Below are 21151 nucleotides of genomic sequence, written 5' to 3'. Positions count from 1 at the left end.
GCTTGCCGTGTCACAGGGTATGTAAATAGAGCATTTCCATCATTGCAGAAAGTTCCCTTGGACAGCACTAAACCTTAGTGATAACTTGAAGTTAAAAAAAAAAAAATGTCTCGAGTCCTGAGTCTTACTGATGAATTTGAGCAAGTTATTTATAGTCTGTGCCTCAGTTTCTTAAAGTGGAGATAATGTAAATCTGATAGTACCTGCCGTACAGGTACTGAATAAACAGTAACTGATCTTTCCATCAGCCCAGTATCCAAGCTGTTTGGTAACTTCCATTGTGCTGGATGTGGGGGATGATATCTCTGTCTCAGGGAGACTTGGGGGCCAGTAAAACGGCTGGGTGTGTAAATAGGTGTGTTGAAGCATTTCAGATTCACTAGTGGAAGTCTGGGGGGCGCCCACAGGGGGTGTTTTTATGGAAGAGGATGTCAGGAAAAGTTTCAGAAGGGTTGGCCTTTGAGCTGCGTTTTCAAAAGTTTCTTCCATGTGGCCAAAAGGGGTCTCTTGAAACAGGACAAGGTACTGGTAAAGAAAGGATGGAGGGCCTGGGGGTGGGGGCGGCTTGGACAGCTGTCATCCCCTTTGTGACGTTACCTCTGTGACTCTCCACCTCCTGCCTTGCAGAATTAGGTGTGCCCTTCTCTGGGGCATATGGCTGTATCCTAGCTTTGCAGTGAATGTTGCTCTCATGAAGGTGCTGACGGTGAAGGTGGATGTCCACTAGAGTGTGGTAGCTGCTCACTCAGCCCTCACAGGACAGCATTGCCTGGGTGAGCCAGCCAGAACTCTGATTTGTCACAGATCCGTCTCCCAGGGTTCAGAGCCCCTAAAACCAGATTTGCTGGCTGGTGAGTACAGACTGGATGGTTGCCAATCAGCCGGTCCTCTCCTGATGGCATGCCTTTTGGGAAGCCCAGTCACCAGCCACAGGGTTGAGAAGGGTGATTTCAGTGGTTAGGGTTGGCTGGACAGCTCTGTGGAGGACCCGCCGTCACTGTGTGAGCAGATCTACCAGTGACTAACAAAGCTGGGTTCATGGACTTTGCTTGAGTGGGCATTGCTAGAGTTTGCCTCGCAGACTGTCCATTTGGTACTTGCATGACTGATAGGCATCCCTTCTGAGTGATGGCATGGACTTGTGTTTAATAGCATTTCTGTTTCAGAGTGGGGCTCTGGCGTCAGATCTGGGTTCCAATGCTGCCTCTGCTGTGCGATTTAAGGCAGATTGTTTAACGTCTTGGAGCCTTATTTATCTCACCTGTGACATTTGAGGTTAACACTTTCCTACTGCTTCCAAAAAGGTTGCTTACAGTCTTGTCTTGAGGGCTGTTGCACAACTTTTTTTCTGCAGTCGACTCAAACAATGATACTTTATTTCTGAGGGTTTTTGTGGGGGGCGCGGGGTGTGTTCTGCACTTCATTATTTTCCCCATAATACTGCCCTGGCTTTCAAATTTACCCCCAAGGACCTTACCCTAGCTCCATCTGCCAGGTCCTGCAGATCTGGTCAGGTCTCACCAGGACACTGGCTTCCTTTTAGTTCCCCAGGAAGGTTCTTACTCTCTCAGGGCTGTTGCTGAGACTTTCCTCTCCCTGGAATGTTATTCCTCCCCTGGCGAATTCCTCAACACCTTCGCATTCTGTAGGCTTCAGCTTAAAATGTCACCTCTTCAGAGAGGACATCCTTGATTACCTTACATGAAGTGTGCCCCCTTCCTAGTTTCAGTTCATGGCTTGTTCATTTCCCTTATCATACCTACACCTGTTTTATTCCTTTGTTGCTTGCTTTTTGTTTCTCCTTCACTTGGCTGTAAGCTCCGTGAAATCAGGGACCATCTCTAGGTTCTTCCGGTCCCCAGCACCTAGCTCACCACCTAGCATGTGGTCCCCTGTGAATACTGCGGAATAACTGAAGCCCCAGGAAGCGCTGGATAAAGAATCAGGACCCTGTTAGAAACTGGCGGACCAGTGCTCTGCGCTTCCAACTCCAGCGCCCTGTTCATTAAGGGTCTGGGGCAGGTGAGGCTCGGAGTTTGGCCTGCTGGAAGTAGTCCCGCCGAACCCGCCACCCGAGGCCTGATTGTGCCGGGTGAATGGTTTCTAAGGCGACAGAAAACAGGGGGCGGGGCCTCAGAACGGAGGGCCCAGCTCCGGCATAGAAGGGCTCTCCCGCGAGACGCGGCTGCGGGCGGAGGTGGGGCGGGCTCTGGGGCCCTGGGAACGCGCGCGGCGAGGGGTTGCGTGCACGGCCCCGGCGCGGCGCTGCTCCTGAGGGCGGGGGACCTGGGGGCTGCACCCCGCGGCTGCACTGCCAGGTACCGCCAGGACGCGGGTCCCGTGTGCAGCTGGCCGCGAAAGCCGCTGTCGCCCGAGCACCGCACCAGCCCCCCCGCCCCATGGCCTTGGGCGCGCCACTCCGAGTTCCGGCTTCCAGAGGAGGCTCCGGCAGGCGGCCAACCCTGGGCCGGCAACCCAGCCTCGGCGCGCCACCTAGGCTGCGACCTCGAGTCCTCGGCCCACGGCAGCCACGCCCAGGGAGCCGCTGATCCCCGCCCCCACTGGGCCCTCGCCCACCCCGGCCCAGGAGGACGCCCCGCCGCAGGACGGTGAGGCCCCTTGCGGCCCGCCCCTCCTGGCCCGAGGCGGTTGGGGCCAGGACCAGAAGACTGGCGGCGGACGCGGGGTTCCGGAGAAGAGCTGTAGAGGATGAACATCCGTATGAAGAGTGGAGAGAGAGGAGGGGTGCCTACCCCAGCCCCACTGCGCATCTTTCTGCAGGTTCTCTTGTCCTTTGGCGAGGATTCTCCAAGGCGTCTCAACACATGGGCCGGCTCAGAAACGCCAAGATCCACGTGGAGAGAGCTATCAAGGTGGGAGGGAGCTTGGGGGTCTAGAAAGGGCCTGGAGAGTGGCTCATCCTGCCTCCCTGCACTGTTTTCTCCCATCCTTAGAAAACATACAAGAAAAAAATCCTTGATCCCACACCCATCTTCAAATACTTCCTCATTTTTCAATACCCCGTTCACAGCCAGACTTCTTGGCAGAATTGTCTACTTTACCTGGGATTCACTCCTCATCTCACACCACTCTGGTTCCTTGCCCTTCCCCACTCCCGTCGGGAACCACTCTAGTCAAGGTCACTGGTGACCTCCAAGGAGCCAGATCCATCAGTCAGTCCCTTTTCTGTCTTGACCTTGGTTTGGCACCTTACGCACCGACCCCCCACCCATACCTTCCCTTTTGGCTGTCTGCACACTCCTAGTTCTCCTTTCTCCCTCCCTGGCAGCTACTTTTCAGTTGCCTTTGAAGACTTCTTGGGACACTCCTGGTTCCCTGGGTCCCTCACCACGCCTGTCTCCTTGGCCGTGAGTCCAGTCAGTGTGCTGTGCCCTCTCCATACCCTTTCCAGCACAGCCTGTCCTCTAACTTCACGCTCCAGAGATCCAACCCCCCACTTGACATCTCCGCCCAGGGAACATCAAAGCATTTCAGACCCATGTCCCAAACCATACTCTTGATTTTCCTGCCCAAACCTGTTCTCCTCCTTACTCTCTGGTCTTCTCCATCTCCCAGTTGTTCAAGCCAGAAATCTGATCTTTCTGTTCCCTCACCCACACGTCAAATCCCATCTAATCCACAACAGCCTTCTGACTCGTCTGTCTCCCTGCTTCCATCCTTGTTCCCTCCATGTTTTCCGTACTAAAGCAAGCCAGCAAGTCACACTTACAGCCTCCAACTATGTCACTCCCTCCCTTCGCTTTACTGTTTCACGCTACTCTTAATATAAAATTCAAGTTCGTTCCAAGGCTTGCAGGACCTTCCACAGTCTACTCCTACCTCTCAGGAGGTCTCCCACTCATTTTCCACACTCCATTCAACCTGGCTTCCTTCCAGTTCCTCCCAACCTCTCCAGCCTCAAGACCTTTGCACATGCTTTTCCCTCTGCCTGAACTGCCATTTGCCTGGCTCTGCACATTCCTGGCTCCTTCTCCGCCTCCCCTGACTGTGTTTCTCTGGGTCCCCATTAAGATCCAGTTTCTTGAGCTAGGCAGCCTGGATGTAAATTCCTGCTCTTTCACTTAACCACTGTGTGGCCAAGCTACTCAATCTCTCTGTGTCTCTGTTTCATAACCAGTTAAGTGGTGATAATAGTATCTATTAAAAATACATACCATTGTTAGTAATGTATATAGGTGCTTAACACATAGTAGGTGCTCAGTAAATATTAGCAAATAAATATAGTTAGTCTTATGATGATTACTATGCAGATTATTTTTCTGTTTATTTATAGCCTGTCTCTTCTACTGGAATATAAAAATTTCCTGAAGGCAGAGACCACAGCTGTCTGGTTCACCGTTATATCCCCTGTGGCTGGCACTTAGGCTATATTTACTGAACAAGCATTCTTCTGTCACCTTGCAGCAGAAGAAGATTTTCATGATCCAAGGCCGCTACCCTGTGATCCGGTGCCTTTTGCGCCGGAGGGGCTGGGTGGAGAAGAAGATGGTCCATCACTTGGGTACCACGCTGTTACTACCACACAAGGATCTGGATAGCTCAGTCATGGGTGACAGTGACACCACTGAGGATGGTGAGCAATCCCTCCCTTTCCCCGAACTTCCTGAGTCCCATCCCTTTGGCTGCCGCTGTCCCAGGGTTGAGGCTGTGATATGGGCCTGTGGGGTGGGGACGGGGGCCTTACCAGGCCTGGGCTCTGCATCCACAGAGGACGAAGATGAGGATGAGGCATTCCGGCTACCACAGCTGTTCGAATTTGATGATTTACTGGAGTTTGATGACCTGCATGGGACGCACGCTCTGATGGTGAGGGCCCCGGGCGCTGGACAGGGGGCTGCTTCATTGGAGGGAGAGCACGGGAGTCCAGCTGGGTGACCCCAGACAAGTCCTTTCCTTCTCTGGGCCTCAGTTTCCCTATCTGTGGTAAAAACTGATTGGTTCTCTAAAGCCTAAGTAGGCCAGCGGAGTGGTGAGGGACACAGACAAGGCTGGCCTGGGTTCAGGACTGTTTGCTAGGGTGTTATCAGAAGCCGGCACAACCTCCACGCCTGGTAATTCCCCCTTCCAAATAAAAGCCCCATAGTTCATCTTCCCCCGTCCCCAGCAAGGGAAGGCTAGCAGGAAGGGCTTAAAACCTTTTGAAAGAGGCTGATATGATGTTGTGGAGGGTGTGTGTGCTGAGATGGGGACACTTGGCTTTCAATCTTGGCACCACCACTTACTGAGCTGAACTAGACCGAACTGCCATTTTGGTCTGTCAGGTGAGGTTGAGGATGCCACTTCCATATGGCCCAACCTTGTGAGCCCTTGGACAAGCCCCTGTGCCTCAGTTCCCTCATGTGTGAAATGGGGATAATGGTAGCACCTACCTCATAGGGTCGTGGTGAGGATTAAATGAGTTGACATGGCAAGCTTAGAACAGGGCCTGGCACATGGTGTTACAGGCTATCAATAATCCTACCTCCCAGAGTTGCAGGAAGGGCGGAGAGAGGTGGAGCCCATGATAGAGCCTTTGTCACATGCTGTGTGCCCATCAGCTTGGAGTCACAGTCGTGCAACTGAGCAAGTCACTAATGGCCAAGAGCCAGAACAAGGTGTGGCGTTCAGTTGTGGGGCTTAGTCACTGCCTAAGGGCACCTGGCCAAAGGGGCTGCGAGCCCACCTGCTCTCTGCTCACCCACTGTGTGCCCCGGAGAAAGAGATGTCTTTTCTTAACGTACACAAAGATGGCGTGTGGGCTAGAGGCCCCCTTGGTAGCATCCTCTCCTTCCATTCACCCACCTTGCTCAGCAGGGTGGGGAGAAGCCTCCCCGGGCCTTGTGCTGCCCACATTAGCCTCCCCTGTCTCCTCCCCTCCCCACAGTCGCGCATGGTTCGGAACGAGATCCCCTACTTCATTTGGACCACTCGGCGGGACGTGCTGGACTGTCGCTTCCTCTCCAAGGATCAAATGATAAATCACTATGCCCGGGCGGGCTCCTTTACCACAAAGGTGGGCTCTCCAGGGCGCGGGCACGGCAGCTTCTAACCCCCCTGCCCTTGGACCGGCAACCCCACTCCCTGTTCTCCTCGTCAGTAAGAGTCCTCAGGAGATGGGGAGGTATATGACTCAGTGGGATTCGGACACGCCTGGGTTCAAATCCAACCCCTGCAGCATGTCTGGCACGCGTAGACATGATGCCTAAAATAGACTCCAGGATCCAAATGGGATCTGGAGACAGAACAAACACCACGTCCGGTGATCGTGAGCAGGAGGGCCCTTCTCTCCAAGCAGAGCATATCTGGCTGATGGATCCATTATATCTTAGCTCGGTTTATTAACAAGTGACTTCACCTTTCCGAGCCTCAGGTCCCTCATCTTTTTTTTTTTTTTTTTTTAATTTATTTATTTTTGGCTGCTTTGGGTCTTTGTTGCTGCGCGGGGGCTTTCTCTAGTTGCCGCGAGCGGGGCCTATTCTTCATTGCGGCGCGCGGGCTTCTCATTGCGGTGACTTCTCTCATTGTGGAACAGAGGTTCTAGGCGCACGGGCTTCAGTAGTTGTGGCTCGCGGGCTCTAGAGCGCAGGCTCAGTAGTCGTGGCGCACGGGCTTAGTTGCTCCACGGCATGTGGGATCTTCCCAGACCAGTGATTGAACCCGTGTCCCCTGCATTGGCAGGCGGATTCTTAACCACTGCGCCACCAGGGAAGCCCAGGTTCCTCATCTTTAAATGAGAATACCAGTAAGACCTATCTTCTAGGGTTGTGGCAAGAATGATAGGTTTTATAACTGAGACCTGCTAGTATATTATTAGTGTGGACTGGGAGGATTCCTAGAGAAGGCAGGTATTTAAGGGTGTGAAAGAGTGGATAGGAAGGATGTGGGGCATACTCGGCGGAGGAACCACATGGGCAACACGAGGAGGTGGACATGAGCAGGTCAAGCCTAGCAAGTGGGGCAGAGGCTCTGAGCACGTCCAAGCAGGGTCCCCTTGAGTTGTCTGGGTGTGTGCCAAGTGTGGGGGCCCTTGGAGGCCCTCTGGGCCAGTCCCACTCTGCCCCCTCAGCAGCTAACTCCATAGGTGGGTCTATGTCTCAATCTCCGGAATTTGCCGTGGTTTGACGAGGCCGATGCCGACTCCTTCTTCCCGCGCTGCTACCGCCTGGGGGCTGAAGATGACAAAAAGGCCTTCATAGGTAAGGAGATGCCAGCCCCATGCCTGGACCCTCAAGCCGAAGGATGAGAGCTAAAGCCCTGGCTGGTGTTGGAGAGCAAAGGGCCTCTCTCCTCATGCCCTCATCTACCCCAGCAGATATCCTTCTCCATCCCCAATCCTTATCTTTCCCTAATGTGCCTCCCTTAATGAGCCTCCTACCTTGGTCAACCCAGACCTCCAGAAGAGCTGATGTAGCTTATCTTATTTTCTAGAGCAGGTTCTAAAAGTTGGTCGCTTGGCTGAGTTTGGAATCCAGAATAAGTTCCAACCTTGTGTCAGATTCCACTGGCTAGAATGGGTTCCAAATCTAGAAGAGGCTCTAGACTTTGGGATTCTCAGGCAGAATAGGCTCCAACTCGAGCACATGCTCTAAATTCAGGTCAGAATTTGAATTTGGATCCAGATTAGATGCTAGGTTTAAATTAGTCTCCAAATCTGATATAGATTTTGGGCCAAGGTGTGGTTCTCAGCCTAGATAAGTATCCAAAGTGGATCAGGACGTTGTAAATCAACTATACATCAATTTAAAAATAAAATTTAAAAAAAATCACCAAAAAAAATAGAAGTAGATCAGGAACAGAAGAGAGAAATCAGACAGCAGATCCAGGCATGATTCTGAAGATAGAATATGAGCCAAGTCAGGTGAGGTTCTGGGTCTGGTTCTACAGTTGAAACAGAAACCAGGTTCTAATCCGGGTTCTAGAGTCAGAAACAGTAGTCAGGTTCCAGATCCAAAATGGGGCAGGTCATGATCAGCTTCCAGAACTAGAACAGGCCTGGAGCCTAGAGGCTGAGCAGGGTATCCCCTGCCCTTGGAGCAGAGGACTTCTGGCTGACAGCTGCCCGCAACGTTCTCAAGCTGGTGGTAAAGTCAGAATGGAAGTCATACTCTATCCAAGCAAAAGAGGAAGAGGCCCCAGGTAAGTACTGTGGTTACCTCCACCCCCCCAGTTACTTATCCTCCCACCCAGCCACACATCCATCCACCTGTTCATCCACGCATCTGTCTTTGTATTTTTCTCATCCATCTGCCCGTCCACCACCCCTTCCTACCAACCCATCCGTACATTCACCCACCCATCTGTCCACCCTTTGTCCATCCATCTGCCTACCTACTCACCCACCCAACTCATGCACCTACCCATTCATCCATCCATTCATCTTCCCCCCCCACTGTCGTTCTGTTCATTCACCTACTTCTCTCAGCTCCTCTCTTCCTATCCATCTAGCCACTCCACCTTCCTACCTGTCTACCTATCTGTCCTTGTCTCCCCATCCATTTACCTCTTTCCCATCCAGCCATCCACCACCTATCTGTCCTCCGGCCCATCCACTCATCTTTTTTCTGTCCCAACCACCTACCCAAGTGTCTTCCTATACATTTGTTAATTGACCCACTGCCTCATTCAGCCCTCCCATGGGCCTGGCATGTGGCCAAGCACTCTAGAGAGGACAGACTAAGAGGATGTGGTCCATCCCTGCCATGTGGGGAGCTCAGGTCTGTGAGGAGAGGAAGCTGTGAAACCGTGTAGTTTCACGTGGTCTGAGGACTCCTTGTGCCTTGTGAAGGGGGACACAGAGAGTCCCTCACTGCCTGCTGGCTCAACCCATTGCTTGCCTTTTCCCTCTCTGGAGTTAGCTCCTACCTCACAGCCTCCATCCTGTAACCCAGGGTCTCATCAGCCAGGGATTCGAAGAAGTGAGGGGCAGCTCTACTGGGAGGAGGAAAATCCCTGGCTCTTCCAGAGGCCGACTGCCCAATTGCTGTCTCTTGGGTGTGTCAGGTGCAAAGAAGACTGTCATGTGTCAGAAGCATGGGCACAAGGGCCTCAGGTGTGTCAGAACTCCCAAGCACAGAGAGGCTGCAGGTGTGTGCTGGGGTTATAGGTGCTGAGATGCTTCGGGGACATTTAGGGTGGAGCCTCAAATGAGTGATAGGCCCTGGGACACTGGGGACCAAGGGTGAGCACTGGGGCCACAGGTGAATTTAGAACAAAAGCCCCAGGTGAGTGATAGGTCCCAGGGCAGTAGGGGATGCAGGTGTGTGCTGGGCCTCAGGTGTATTTAGGGTGAAGTCTCAGGTAAGTGACAGGCCTTGGGGCAGTGGGGGCCATGGCATATGGGATAGTGACAGCCCCCTCCCTGTCTCTACAGGAGACAAGCAGCCCAAGAAACAAGAGAAAAAGCCGGTGACGGTGTCCCCAGAGTTTGTGGATGAGGCTCTGTGCGCCTGCGAGGAGCACCTTAACAGCGTGGCCCACGTGGACATTGACAAGGACGTGGAGGCTCCACTCTACCTGAGCCCTGAGGGCTGGTCCCTCTTCCTCCAGCGCTACTATCAAGTGGTCCAGTGAGTACCTCTGCAGCCCTGGCCACGCGCCATGGCAGGTGCTCCTTGCTCTCGGGCAGCTTCCGTGTTCTAAGCTGATGCTCAGGGACAGACCCTCTCTGTCGAGTGCTGCCCCCATCTTTCTCCAGGCCTCCCCGTTTCGGTCACCCTACTATTCTCCTCCTTCAGAACCCTCAAGAGCTCCCACTGTCTTCAGGATAGGGTCCCGACTGCTCTTCTCAGATCTTGACACAGCACAGTGACTAAGGTCATGGCTGTGCTGTCAGATAGAACTGAGTCTGCCTTTGCTGCTTCCAAGCTCTGTGACCTTGGGAACATCACTAATCTTTTTGAGCTTGGCTTTTCTCAAATGTAAAATTGGTTTAAAGATAGTGTCTGCCTGAAAGGTAGGAGTAGACAGGATAATTTGTATGATGTTCTCAGCACTGACTCATAGTATTCACTCACAAAGTAAGACTCTATAAAGTCATTTAGATTTTATCCTGCAGGCCAACGTTTCCCAAAGTGTATAACACAGGATGCTAGTACTACAGACTGTAAATAGAGTTTATGAAAAAAGGGCTTTTGTGGTCCATCACATTTGGAAAACATTGGGTTAAACAAAGTTAGTTAAAATAGGTTTCCTTGATGCAGGACTTTTCAGAACCTATTGGTGGTATAAACCTCCAAGAGAGACAGAGTGTGCAGTATATCCTGTACTTATGTGACCTCAGCCCCCGGCCCCAAGCATCCTGAGCGGTTGCGTTTGCAGAACACACTCCGGGAAAAGGTTCTTGAGCAGAGCAAACGAGTATTGAGATGGACCTGGCGCTGTTGTAGGGAGACTCCGTTCAACAGAGTGTGTGGGAGAGACTGGACAGAGGAGGGCCCTGAAGGCAGGAGCACACTCAGCATTTGCCAAGCCCCTCCTATGTGCCAGGAGTTGTACCGGGCTCCAGAAATGAAACGAAGTCCCTGCCCTCAGGGGCACACAGCAGTAAGCTGGGGGGAGTGCCAAGGGCCTCAGCTGGCATGGTGTTAGAATAGAAAGGAAAGGACAGATTTAACGATTGATAGGGGAGACTGAAGAACTAAATAAATGAACATTGGACGAATGACTTACCAAGCATACCCACATCACTGATGAATAATTCATTTGTATCTTTTTTTAAACATTGGGAAACAAAAACTAGGTGACCCCATACTTTCCCCTCACCTGCCAGAAAACATGAAGCCGCCCTTCTTAAATTAAGAATTATCAGGACTGAGTTAGAACAGTAGGTGGAAAGAATGTCAGTCCTCTGCATTTCTGGATGTGGGGCAAGTTGGGGGCTGGAGGAACCTCTCAAAAGTCAGGATTACATAAAATATTACATCATATAACATTGCCTTGAATTGTTCAGTACAGATCATTAGCTTTTATTAATTTATTCAGTATTTACCGCTGCTTCTCAACTTTTTAAAAAACAAATCCATGACGCACCAACCAGGCTTTTTTTTTTTCCCCCGCTCCCCCCACCAACCAGGCTTTTATCAAGGTTCACTTTCCACAGAAACACTGGTTTTTTTTTTGCTAAATATAAAATCATATTGTCATGTGGGTTTTTTTGGTTTTGGGGGGTTTTTTTTTGCGGTACGCAGGCCTCTCACCGTTGTGGCCTCTCCCGTTGCGGAGCACAGGCTCCGGACGCGCAGGCTCGGCGGCCGTGGCTCACGGGCCCAGCCGCTCCGCGGCACGTGGGATCCTCCCGGACCGGGGCACGAACCCGCGTCCCCTGCCTCGGCAGGCGGACTCTCAACCACTGCGCCACCAGGGAAACCCCATATTGTCATGTTGAATACACTTTTTCAAGTTGCACGTGCCCCGGCCACCACCATGTGACACTTTCCTGGGCCAAATCACAGATTTGCTCAGCAGATTCTTTATGCCATGGCCACAGAAACGTTTCCAGCAAACCTTGTGGAAACAGAAGAGGCAGGACTGACGTGTGAATAAGAGGCCTCGTCAAGCCCCCTCCGTCTGACTGTCCCCGTTCCTGGCACTGCCCAGCTGCTGTTGCTCCTGCCTTAGCAACAGAGAGAGACGTTCTGTGTGGCCGGAGACGTTCAAGAGGCTAAGATGTTAAAGAGATGTTACCGTCTAGTGGAGGCTTCCTTCGTATTCATTCAGAAGAAAACAAATGGGAGAGTTTGGATGAGGCTACCATCTGGGGTATTTTGTGACTTGGTTTAGCTGAGGACATTTTGTGTCCTGTAGGGAACAGGTCCCTCTTTGTCCATGAAAGCTTGTCAGTACAGCCCAGTTGCTGAGGCCAGCTCCTGCCAGAGGACTTACTTATCCAACCAGTCATTCAGTTAACACACTTTCAGGGAGCGCCTAATAAGTGCCGGGTACTGCTTGGGATTGGGACTACAACAGAGAATAACAACTACAAAAAATGTTCCCGCTCTCATAAAGCTTACGTTCCAGTGAGCGGAGACAGGCAATAACCAAATCAGTCTGGGTGTCAGGTGGTAAGTGATGGGAAGAGAAATAAGTCAAGGAGATGTGTGATACAGATGTGCTAGAAAAGAATTAGACTAGGAAGGGGCCCACCCATCAACCGGTGTTAGGTTCTGATTAGGAGGGGAATAAACCCCCAAAAGCACCTGTGGATGGAAGAATCTGGAAGAGTGGAGTTTGCGTCCTGCCACTTAACTCAGTGTGTGGCCTTGGGCAAATCCCTTAACTCTCCAACCTTCAGTTTATACTTCTCTAAAATGGGACCAGTAACATCTCCCTGGAGATGGATTAGTGATAATATAGGTAAAGCCCTTGGCACAGTGCCTGGTATATAGTGGTGCCTCATCATTTGATGCTGGTATGATTAAATTCTATCTAAGGCAGTTGTAATGTCATAGAAAGGGAGGTGGCAGAAGGTGGAGTGCTGGAGTGAGGGGGGTGCAGTAGGTAGAATGTCCCCATCCTCTCGCATTCCAGCAGTCTGGGACGGTGCCCTGGTCGGGGTGGATTTGGGGGACAGCCTGAGCCTGGGGCTGGAGGTTTGGGAGAGACCTATCTGGATCTCTAGGGGAATGGCGTGACCAAAGCTGGTTGGACCATGGCCAGGGGGCTTTTGTCTCCCCTTGCCTTGTCCACCAGGATGCCCCCAGGCCCAGCCCTGCCCAAGTCCCATCATCTCCCCACAGCGAGGGGGCAGAACTCAGGTACCTCGACACTCAGGTCCAGCGCTGTGAGGACATCCTGCAGCAGCTGCGGGCCGTGGTGCCCCAGATGGACATGGAAGGAGATCGCAACATCTGGATCGTCAAGCCGGGAGCCAAGTCCCGTGGACGAGGTGGGGGTCAGCCCCTGCTTCCCGTACCAGCACCCTACACCCTCCCCAGCTAGAGGCCAGAGAAGTTAAACAGTACAGGTTCTGTTGGAGCCAAACTACCTAGGTTGAAATCCCGGCTCTGCTACTTATATGCTGTGTGACCTTGAGCAAGTTATATCACTTCTCTTAACCTCAGTTCCCTCATCTGTTGAGGATTAAACGAGGTAGTACGTCTACCAGTCAGCATGGTGCCTGGCACAGTAGCCACCCCATCAGTGTTGGCTGCTGTGATGATGATGCCAGCACCTCCTCTCCTGCCCCGAGGGTTTAGGTTAATGCTTTAGGCGGGTCTGGTGATACTCACGTGCAGTTGCTTGTCATCTAAGGACTCTCCTATTTGACCAGTGCATCCTCGTGAGGGTATAGTACAGGGGCCAAGGGTAGGGGTGCTGGGAGCGAGACTTCCTGGATTCAAACCCCACCTCTGCCTCCTAACATCCATAAGACCTGGGGCAGGTTAGTTAACCTCTTCCGTGCCTCATTTTCATCATTGTTAAAATGAAGCCAATAATGCCTACCTGAGAGGATTACACGAGAATCATATATGGAAAGTGCTTAGATCCTGTGCTTTTACAGAGTACCTGCTGTGTAATAACGGCTATTATTCTTAGCTATTACTCTGACTGCTCAGCATGAATGGAATTTGAACAGGGCAGCCAGCAAGCTGAGGTCGTGCACTAGCCCAGCCTTTAAAAGATGGTTAAGGACTTGCAAGATGTAAAAAACAGACTTCTGGCAGCAGATCGCTCCGTGTAGTGCCTGCCCTTGGGTGAATTTGTTCACGTCCAAGTGAAGCTGTCGCAGCTCCACACACTATGGGACACTCCTGTTGGGATGTCTTTTCAAAACCAGCATCATCGTCTTTTCTTTTTCTACCTTGGAAATAGTTTTGTTGGTTTTTTCCAAGTATGACAATACGTATTTGTTATTTTTTTAAAAAAGAGCAGACGGTACAGAAAAGTGGAAGGAGGCAAAGGCACCCTTGATTTCACTGAGATAACTACAGTTCACCTTGTGATGTGTGTCTTTCTGTACTTTCTTCTATGCATCTGGATAGTGTGTGCACGTTTTATTTTATTTTAAATAAGAGCATACTATTTGGTAGCTTCCTTTTTTCATTTATCATATCTTTCCATATCGGTGAGTATTACTCATTTATTTTTTGCACCTTTCTTTTTTCTTAACGGTAGATCTTGGAGATCACTCCATTTTAGTACATCTAGATCTGCTTTTCTTCCCTGCCTGTTTTTAGCTTATTATTTTAGACACTTTTCAAACATACACAAAAGCAGAGAGAATAATACAGTGAATCCCAAAGTATTTCAACATTTTCTCTCCATTTTTAGAAAAACGTAATTGAAATATGTATACAGTATACTTCATTGAAAAGGGTATGCGTTGTGAATATACAACTCAGTGAATTGTCACATAGTGAACACACTCGTGGAAACGGCACCCAGATCATGAAATACAACACTACCTGCACCCTAGAGGGCCCCCTCCCTTGCCATCTCCAGGTCTCTACCCCCCGCAATGGGAACCCCTATTCTGACTTACAACACCATAGATTAGTGTTGCCTGTTTTTGAATTTCATATAAAAGTACGGTATGTGCTTTCTTACCTCATTCTGTTTTACAGCTGCATAGTCTAATCTTGTTTAGATGTACTCTCATGGTCTTACCTAATCCTTTTCTGATGGATATTTAGATGGCCACCATTTTTTTTTCTGTTTATTTGATTATTGATTGATGAATTGCTATTACAAGCAACACTGTGATGAATATCCTGTGCAGATATCTTAGTAGCCTTTCCATTTATTTCCTTAGGATAAATTCCTAAAAGTGAAATTGCTGGGTCAGAGGTCATGAACAGCCTCAGTCTTTGGCTATACAGGGCGTCATGTTATTGGGAATCTTAGTGATCATTCTGGCCATTTGAGAAAGGATCTGGCTTGGGAACCCAGCACAAGTTATTTTGTGCCATTGGCGGGCAATCAGACTGTTTGAGGGGCCAAACAATGAAGAAATGCGATTGATTTGTGTGTGTGTTTGCCTTGTGATTCTTGCTGTAGACCCTTGAACAGCATGGCTTTGAACTGCGTGGATCCACATATTTGCAGATTTCTTTCGCTGTATACGTACTTCAGTACTACATGATCTGTTGTTGGTTGAATCCGTGGATGCGGAACCACGGATACAGGGGGCCTACTGTAAAGTTATACAAGAATTTTTGACTGCTCGGAGGGTTGGCGCTCCTAATCCCTGTGTTGTTCAAGGGTCAACCGTATATATTAGCATAAGATACTTAACTTCACTCGTTATAAAACAGATAAAATTAAAATATCATTCTACCTAAGAGAATGGCAAAAATAAATCATCAACAGTGTTGATGGAATGTGGGCAAACACACAGTCTCATACACTCTTACTGGGAGTGCAAATTGGTAGAACCTCTTTGTTCTATAAAGTGAAAAAATGCACATACCCTTTGAGCCAGCAAATCTATAGCTAGAGATGTTTTCCACAGGTAACTAGTAATAGTGATACGAGTTAACATTTACTGAATGCTCACCAAGTGCCAAGCAGTGTTCCATTTCCTTAGCATGTGTAAGTGCATAGAATCCTATGAAACTGAGACACACACAACTCTTCCATAACCTGGGAGCCTATCCGTAGGAGCTGGAAGCAGCACTTGGCTGCGTCTGGGGAAGGAGATGTATTTTTTTTAATTGCATACCCTTTTGTACTGCCTACTTTTCACTTCTGTTGTTTTATATTCCATTAGTTATTGTGAAAAACTAATCAAAGTCATTTATGCACATGGTTTTTTAAAAAGCCCAATACTGTTTGAATTGTTATCCGTGCATATATTCCTTTTCATCAAATAAAACTGGTTAATTTTTTTTAAAACTTTAAATACTTAGCAGATTCTCAGCTTTCCCAAAGGGGATAGGGAGAAGGGCAGGCTTACCCACTTGGGCCTATCTGGGCCTGTCAGTCCTTTGGGAATGAGAGCTTATGATGAGCTGTCCGTGGTCCCCTGACCCATCTCCCAGCCTAAGCCTGGCCTGATCCCTGACCACCCTGTTTCCCCCGAAGGCATCATGTGCATGGACCACCTGGAGGAGATACTGAAGCTGGTGGACGGCTATCCCATGATGATGAAGGACTGCAAGTGGGTGGTGCAGAAGTATATTGAGCAGCCCCTGCTCATCTTCGGCACCAAGTTTGATCTGAGACAGTGGTTCCTGGTGACCGACTGGAACCCACTTACTGTGTGGTTCTACCGCGACAGTTACATCCGCTTCTCTACACAGCCCTTCTCCTTGAAGAACCTGGACAAGTGAGCCTCCCCCAGAACCCTCACTCCCATGAGCTCCCAGTCTAGCTGGGGAGCTGGCAAGGAGCAGCGATTCCAGGGCCATGCAGGGCTCCCAACACACTCTGCAGGCAGGCAGGCCTCTACCCATCCAACCACCTGTGTGTACCCTGTGCCGTTCAGTGTTCTAGGCACGTGGGACACAGCAGTGAACAAAACCAGCCCAGCCCTCAAGAGTTCATATTCCAGCAGGGAGAAACAGACAAGCCATGAACATAATCAGTAAAATCATCTAATGGGTTAAGAGTGATATGTGTTATGGAAGAAAGGACGTAGAGCGGGGTAAAGGGGGATCAGGAGAAATGCGAGAGGAGAGAGGCAGGTTGCAGCGTTCATTTCGGGGGAGAGGAAGCCTGTTGAGCCCTGGGTTCAAATTCCGTCTCTGAAGCTTCCGAGCTCTGTGACTTGGGTCAGGTGAAAACCTATCAGTATTTAAGCTTCCTTTGCCACATCTGAAGAATGGAGGCAGTAATATGGAGTTCATAGCTGTCGGCTACTGAGTGCTCTGTGTGTGACGATTGCTAAGCACTTCATGTATGTTATCTCAGTCCTCCATGAAAACCCGGTGAAGTGGGTACTGTTACTTACCCCCATTTTACAGATGTTGAAAGGAGCCCATGGGTTAAATGACTTATGTAAGGTCTTACCAGTCAGCGATGAAGATAGAACTTGAACACGTGTCTTGGTGACCACAGGGCCCGTACTCTTAACCACCTTCTTATCTTCCAGGCACTGGGAGGGTTAACTGACACTGTCACAAAGCACTTAACACTGTGGCCCCTGTAGTTAGTGCCCTCAGAGAGGTCCTGAGTGAAGACTGGTAGTGGCCCTAGAAGAATGTGATGAGGCCTTTGTCACCTCAAGCTGAACGGTCCAGAGTGCGCGGGGCTGGTTCCGGGGTTTGCCTGCCCTCCCCACGTTTGGGTGGGAGGGGCACAGAGAACCAGCGCCCAGCTTTCTGCTCTCTGTCCCAGCTCCGTGCACCTGTGCAACAACTCCATCCAGAAGCACCTGGAGAATTCGTGCCACCGACACCCACTGCTGCCCTCAGACAACATGTGGTCAAGCCAGAAGTTCCAGGCCCACCTGCAGGAGATGGGGGCCCCGAACGCCTGGTCCACCATCATCGTGCCTGGCATGAAGGCTGCGGTGATCCACGCCCTGCAGACCTCCCAGGACACCGTGCAGAGTCGGAAGGCCAGCTTCGAGCTCTATGGCGCTGACTTTGTGTTCGGTGAGGACTTCCAGCCCTGGCTGATCGAGATCAACGCCAGCCCCACCATGGCACCCTCCACGGCTGTCACCGCCCGGCTCTGTGCCGGCGTACAGGCCGACACCCTGCGCGTGGTCATCGACCGGCGGCTGGACCGCAGCTGTGACACGGGGGCTTTCGAGCTCATCTACAAACAGGTGAGGTGGCTAGGCCCAGGCAGCACCCAGGGAGGCCTTCCCATAGTGGAGCTCAGGGCTTTGCGGTCACATAAACCCGGCTCAAGTCATGGTCCTGCCACAGTGACTGGGTACAGCCCCTTCACCCCCTTGAGCCTCCATTTCCCCATCTGTAAGGTGGACATACTATAACCATCTTTCTCCTGGGGTTTGGGAGATGAAATGAGTTAACATGTGTGGATAATATTTCTAGAGAGCCCAGTAGCATAGTGTTAAAAGCATAGACTCTGAAACCTCCCTGGGTTCAAATCCTGGCTCAGATTGCTAACCTCTAGGGGGTCTCAGTTTCCTTATTTGTAGAGCGGGAATGAAAATGGTACCTACGTCATAAGATTGTGAAAATTAAATGAGCTGATACAGGTAAAGCACTTTAGAGGTGCCTGGCACATAGTAATTGCTACAGAGGTTTTCGCTGTTGTTAAATTTAGTAAGGTTGTTAGGTGTTTTATGATAAATGCCATCACTGTAAAGTGCCTCACATATAGTAAGAGTCCATTTGTGGAGGCTGCTATTATTATTGTTATGTTATTATTGTTGTTGTTATTATTATTTATTTTACCTTGTTCCAAAAAGAGATTTGAGTCCACTTATTGGAATAAGATTTTTAAAAGTCAGAAAACTGACTTCAGGGGTTTCTGAACGCTGCAAGTAATTTCCTGTGGTTATTAAATTAAGTATCCTAATGCTTCTGATTAGGATTAGGCTTCCATCAAAGTTTGGCCACAGGGAGAGTATGTGCTGATTGTATAACCCAGGTCTCCTGGTCTTTGTCAGTTACTGATTGTATCTTAAATTAATATATTGGCATTTTGGCTTCAAAAAATGTAAATGAGGAAACATAAGGACAGGAAAATAAGATAAAGCAGAGGGGAAGGGAAAGTTTTAACTTAGTGGTTCCCAAATGCTGATCACCGGCCAGAATCTCCTGGAAAGTTTGCCAAAGGTACCGTTGTCAGGAAGCCCCACCCCCAGAGGTTGACCCAAAATGACTGGTTTAGGGACTATGCATCTGCATCTGCATTTTTCAAATATCCTAGTTATTCCCAAAATCTCTTATAGCCAAGTCTTTTTTTTTTTTTTTTTTTGCGGTATGCGGGCCTCTCACAGTTGTGGCCTCTCCCGTTGCGGGGCACAGGCTCCGGACGCGCAGGCTCAGCGGCCATGGTTCACGGGCCCAGCCGCTCCGCGGCACGTGGGATCTTCCCGGACCGGGGCGCGAACCCGTGTCCCCTGCATCGGCAGGCGGATTCTCAACCACTGCGCCACCAGGGAAGCCCTAGCCAAGTCTTTTTGTTTTGGTTTTGTAAACCAACATGTAGTCAAGATTCACACTTTGCATTGGTTGTTTTATCTCTTTCCTTTCTTGGCTTTTTTTTTTTTTTTTTTTTTTTTAAATAGATACTCCCACTCAGAAAGGAGAGGCAGGGTGGGAAGTACATAGGAATCATTAGTCCATAGCAATTGTGAAATCCACCCTGGCACTTAACTCTCCTTTTGCTCTTAGGATCCATGATTACTTTCTAGGAGTTCCCTGTGTCTCTTGCTTCCATCCATTGGGAAGTCAGTTCAGCCTTGAGTCATCCTCCCTCTTCTGTGATCATGCTCTGTAGTTCTTAGTCTGTTACCTGCTCAAAGAATTTTGGGGGTACAGAAGCCTCTTTCATTTCATATTGCATCTGTCCCTTTCAGTCCAAGTGGATATTTTTAAAAGCCTTGTGGGTTTCTTGTATATCAATTTATAACACATTTTATTACACAAAGGCCATGTCCACAGATCTTAGAGATAAAATCTTCTCTCTTCCATGAGACTGATGTAGGACAACAGCCCTCAAAATTATAGAAGCCCTACTGTTAACAGAGAGGGCCTGCAACCCTGTCTTTTAACTCAAAATGTGTTAAAGACTTAATCATAAGACCTACAGGTATACACTTGGGGTGCTGAAAAGACCTGTAGCTGCTTTAAAGGACCTATTAGGCATGGCTTAGATTTCTCTGAAGTTTTTTTTGTTTTGTTTTGTTTTTAGATATCATTGACATACAACATGGTTAGTTTCAGATGTACAACGTAATATTTGTATATATTGTGAAATGATCACCACAGTAAGTCTAATTAACATCTATCACCACAGTTACAAATGTTTTTTCCTTGCATTTACTTTCTTAGCAACTTTCAAGTATACAATACAGCATTATTAACTATAGTCACCGTTCTGTACCTTACATGACTTATTTATTTTGTAACTGAAAGTTTGTAACTTTTTATCCCCTTCACCCATTTTGCCCACCCACCAACTATCTGTTCTCTGTCTCAGTGAGTTCAGTTTATTTTTGATTTTAGATTCCACATACAATTGAAATTATATGGTGTTTGTCTTTCTCTGTCTGACTTATTTCACTTAGCATAATGCCCTCAAGGTCTATCCACATTGCCACAAATGGCAAGATTTTCTTCTTTTTATTTATTTATTTTTGGGGGCAATGCCATGTTGCATGTGGGATCTTAGTTCCCCGACCAGGGATCGAACCCATTGCCCCCTTGCAGTGGTAGTGCACAGCCTTAAACCACTGGACCACCAGGGAAGTCCTGAGATTTTTCTTCTTTTTAACGGCTGAGTAATATTCCGTTGTATGTTTATATATACCACATTTTCTTTGTCTGCTCATCCATGAGTGGATGCTTAGGTTGCTTCCATGTGTTGGTTATTGTAAATAATGCTGCCATGAACATAGGCTTGCAGATATCTTCTCAAGTTAGTGTTTTCATTTCCTTCAGGTAAATACCCAGAAGTGGAATTGCTGGATCATATGGTAGTTTTATGTTTAACTTTTCGAGAAATCTCCATACTGCTTTCCATAGTGCCTGTAGCGATTTACATTCCCACCAGCCATGCACAAGGGTTCCCTTTTCTTTACATCCTCTCCAACACTTGTAATTTTTTGTCTTTCGGATGATAGCCATTCTAACAGGTGTAAGATGATATCTCACTGTGGCTTTGATTTGCATTTCCCTGATGATTAGTGATGTTGAGCACCTTTTCATGTACCTGTTGGCCATCTGTATGTCTTCTTTTGAAAAATGTCTATTCAGATCCTCTGCCCATTTTCTAATCAGATTGTCTTCGTATATTTTGGGGACTTCCCTGGTGGTCCAGAAGTTAAGACTCCGAGCTCCCACTGCACGGGGCGTGGGTTAGATGCCTGGTCGGGGAACTAAGACCCCGCATGCCACATAGTGCAGCGCCCCCCCCCCACCAAAAAAAGATTGTGTTTGTGTGTCACCTCTTACAAATGATTTACAAACATTTTCTCCCATTTGGTAGGTTGTCTTTTTAATTTAATTTTATTTATTTTTTTATACAGCAGATTCTTATTAGTTATCCATTTTATACATATTAGTGTATA

At 49.1% G+C, this 21151-nt stretch overlaps 1 protein-coding gene across 3 annotated transcripts; it reads left to right on the top strand.

The window, feature by feature from the left end:
• Positions 1-339: 339 nt before the first annotated feature.
• On the top strand, positions 340-18068 carry TTLL3 (tubulin tyrosine ligase like 3). 3 transcript variants are annotated; one of them, XM_055079633.1, is made up of 13 exons: positions 340-851; positions 1863-2022; positions 2782-2873; positions 4426-4594; positions 4730-4827; positions 5885-6013; positions 7082-7196; positions 8038-8136; positions 9001-9084; positions 9371-9566; positions 12735-12883; positions 16021-16264; positions 17275-18068. In XM_055079633.1, exons 3-13 carry the CDS (start codon positions 2826-2828, stop codon positions 17879-17881), a joined length of 1938 nt encoding a protein of 645 aa, XP_054935608.1. In that variant the 5' UTR covers positions 340-851; positions 1863-2022; positions 2782-2825; the 3' UTR covers positions 17882-18068. The 3 variants fall into 3 exon arrangements, with proteins under 3 accessions (XP_054935608.1, XP_028335365.1, XP_028335366.1); XM_028479564.1 differs by lacking the exons at positions 340-851; positions 1863-2022 and having other exon boundaries at positions 2550-2873; XM_028479565.1 differs by lacking the exons at positions 340-851; positions 1863-2022; positions 9001-9084 and having other exon boundaries at positions 2550-2873.
• The last annotated feature ends 3083 nt before the right edge of the window (positions 18069-21151 follow it).

Source organism: Physeter macrocephalus, chromosome 18 (assembly GCF_002837175.3).
Source record: "Physeter macrocephalus isolate SW-GA chromosome 18, ASM283717v5, whole genome shotgun sequence".
NCBI lineage: Eukaryota > Metazoa > Chordata > Mammalia > Artiodactyla > Physeteridae > Physeter > Physeter macrocephalus.
This window is presented reverse-complemented; position numbering and strand designations above follow the sequence as displayed.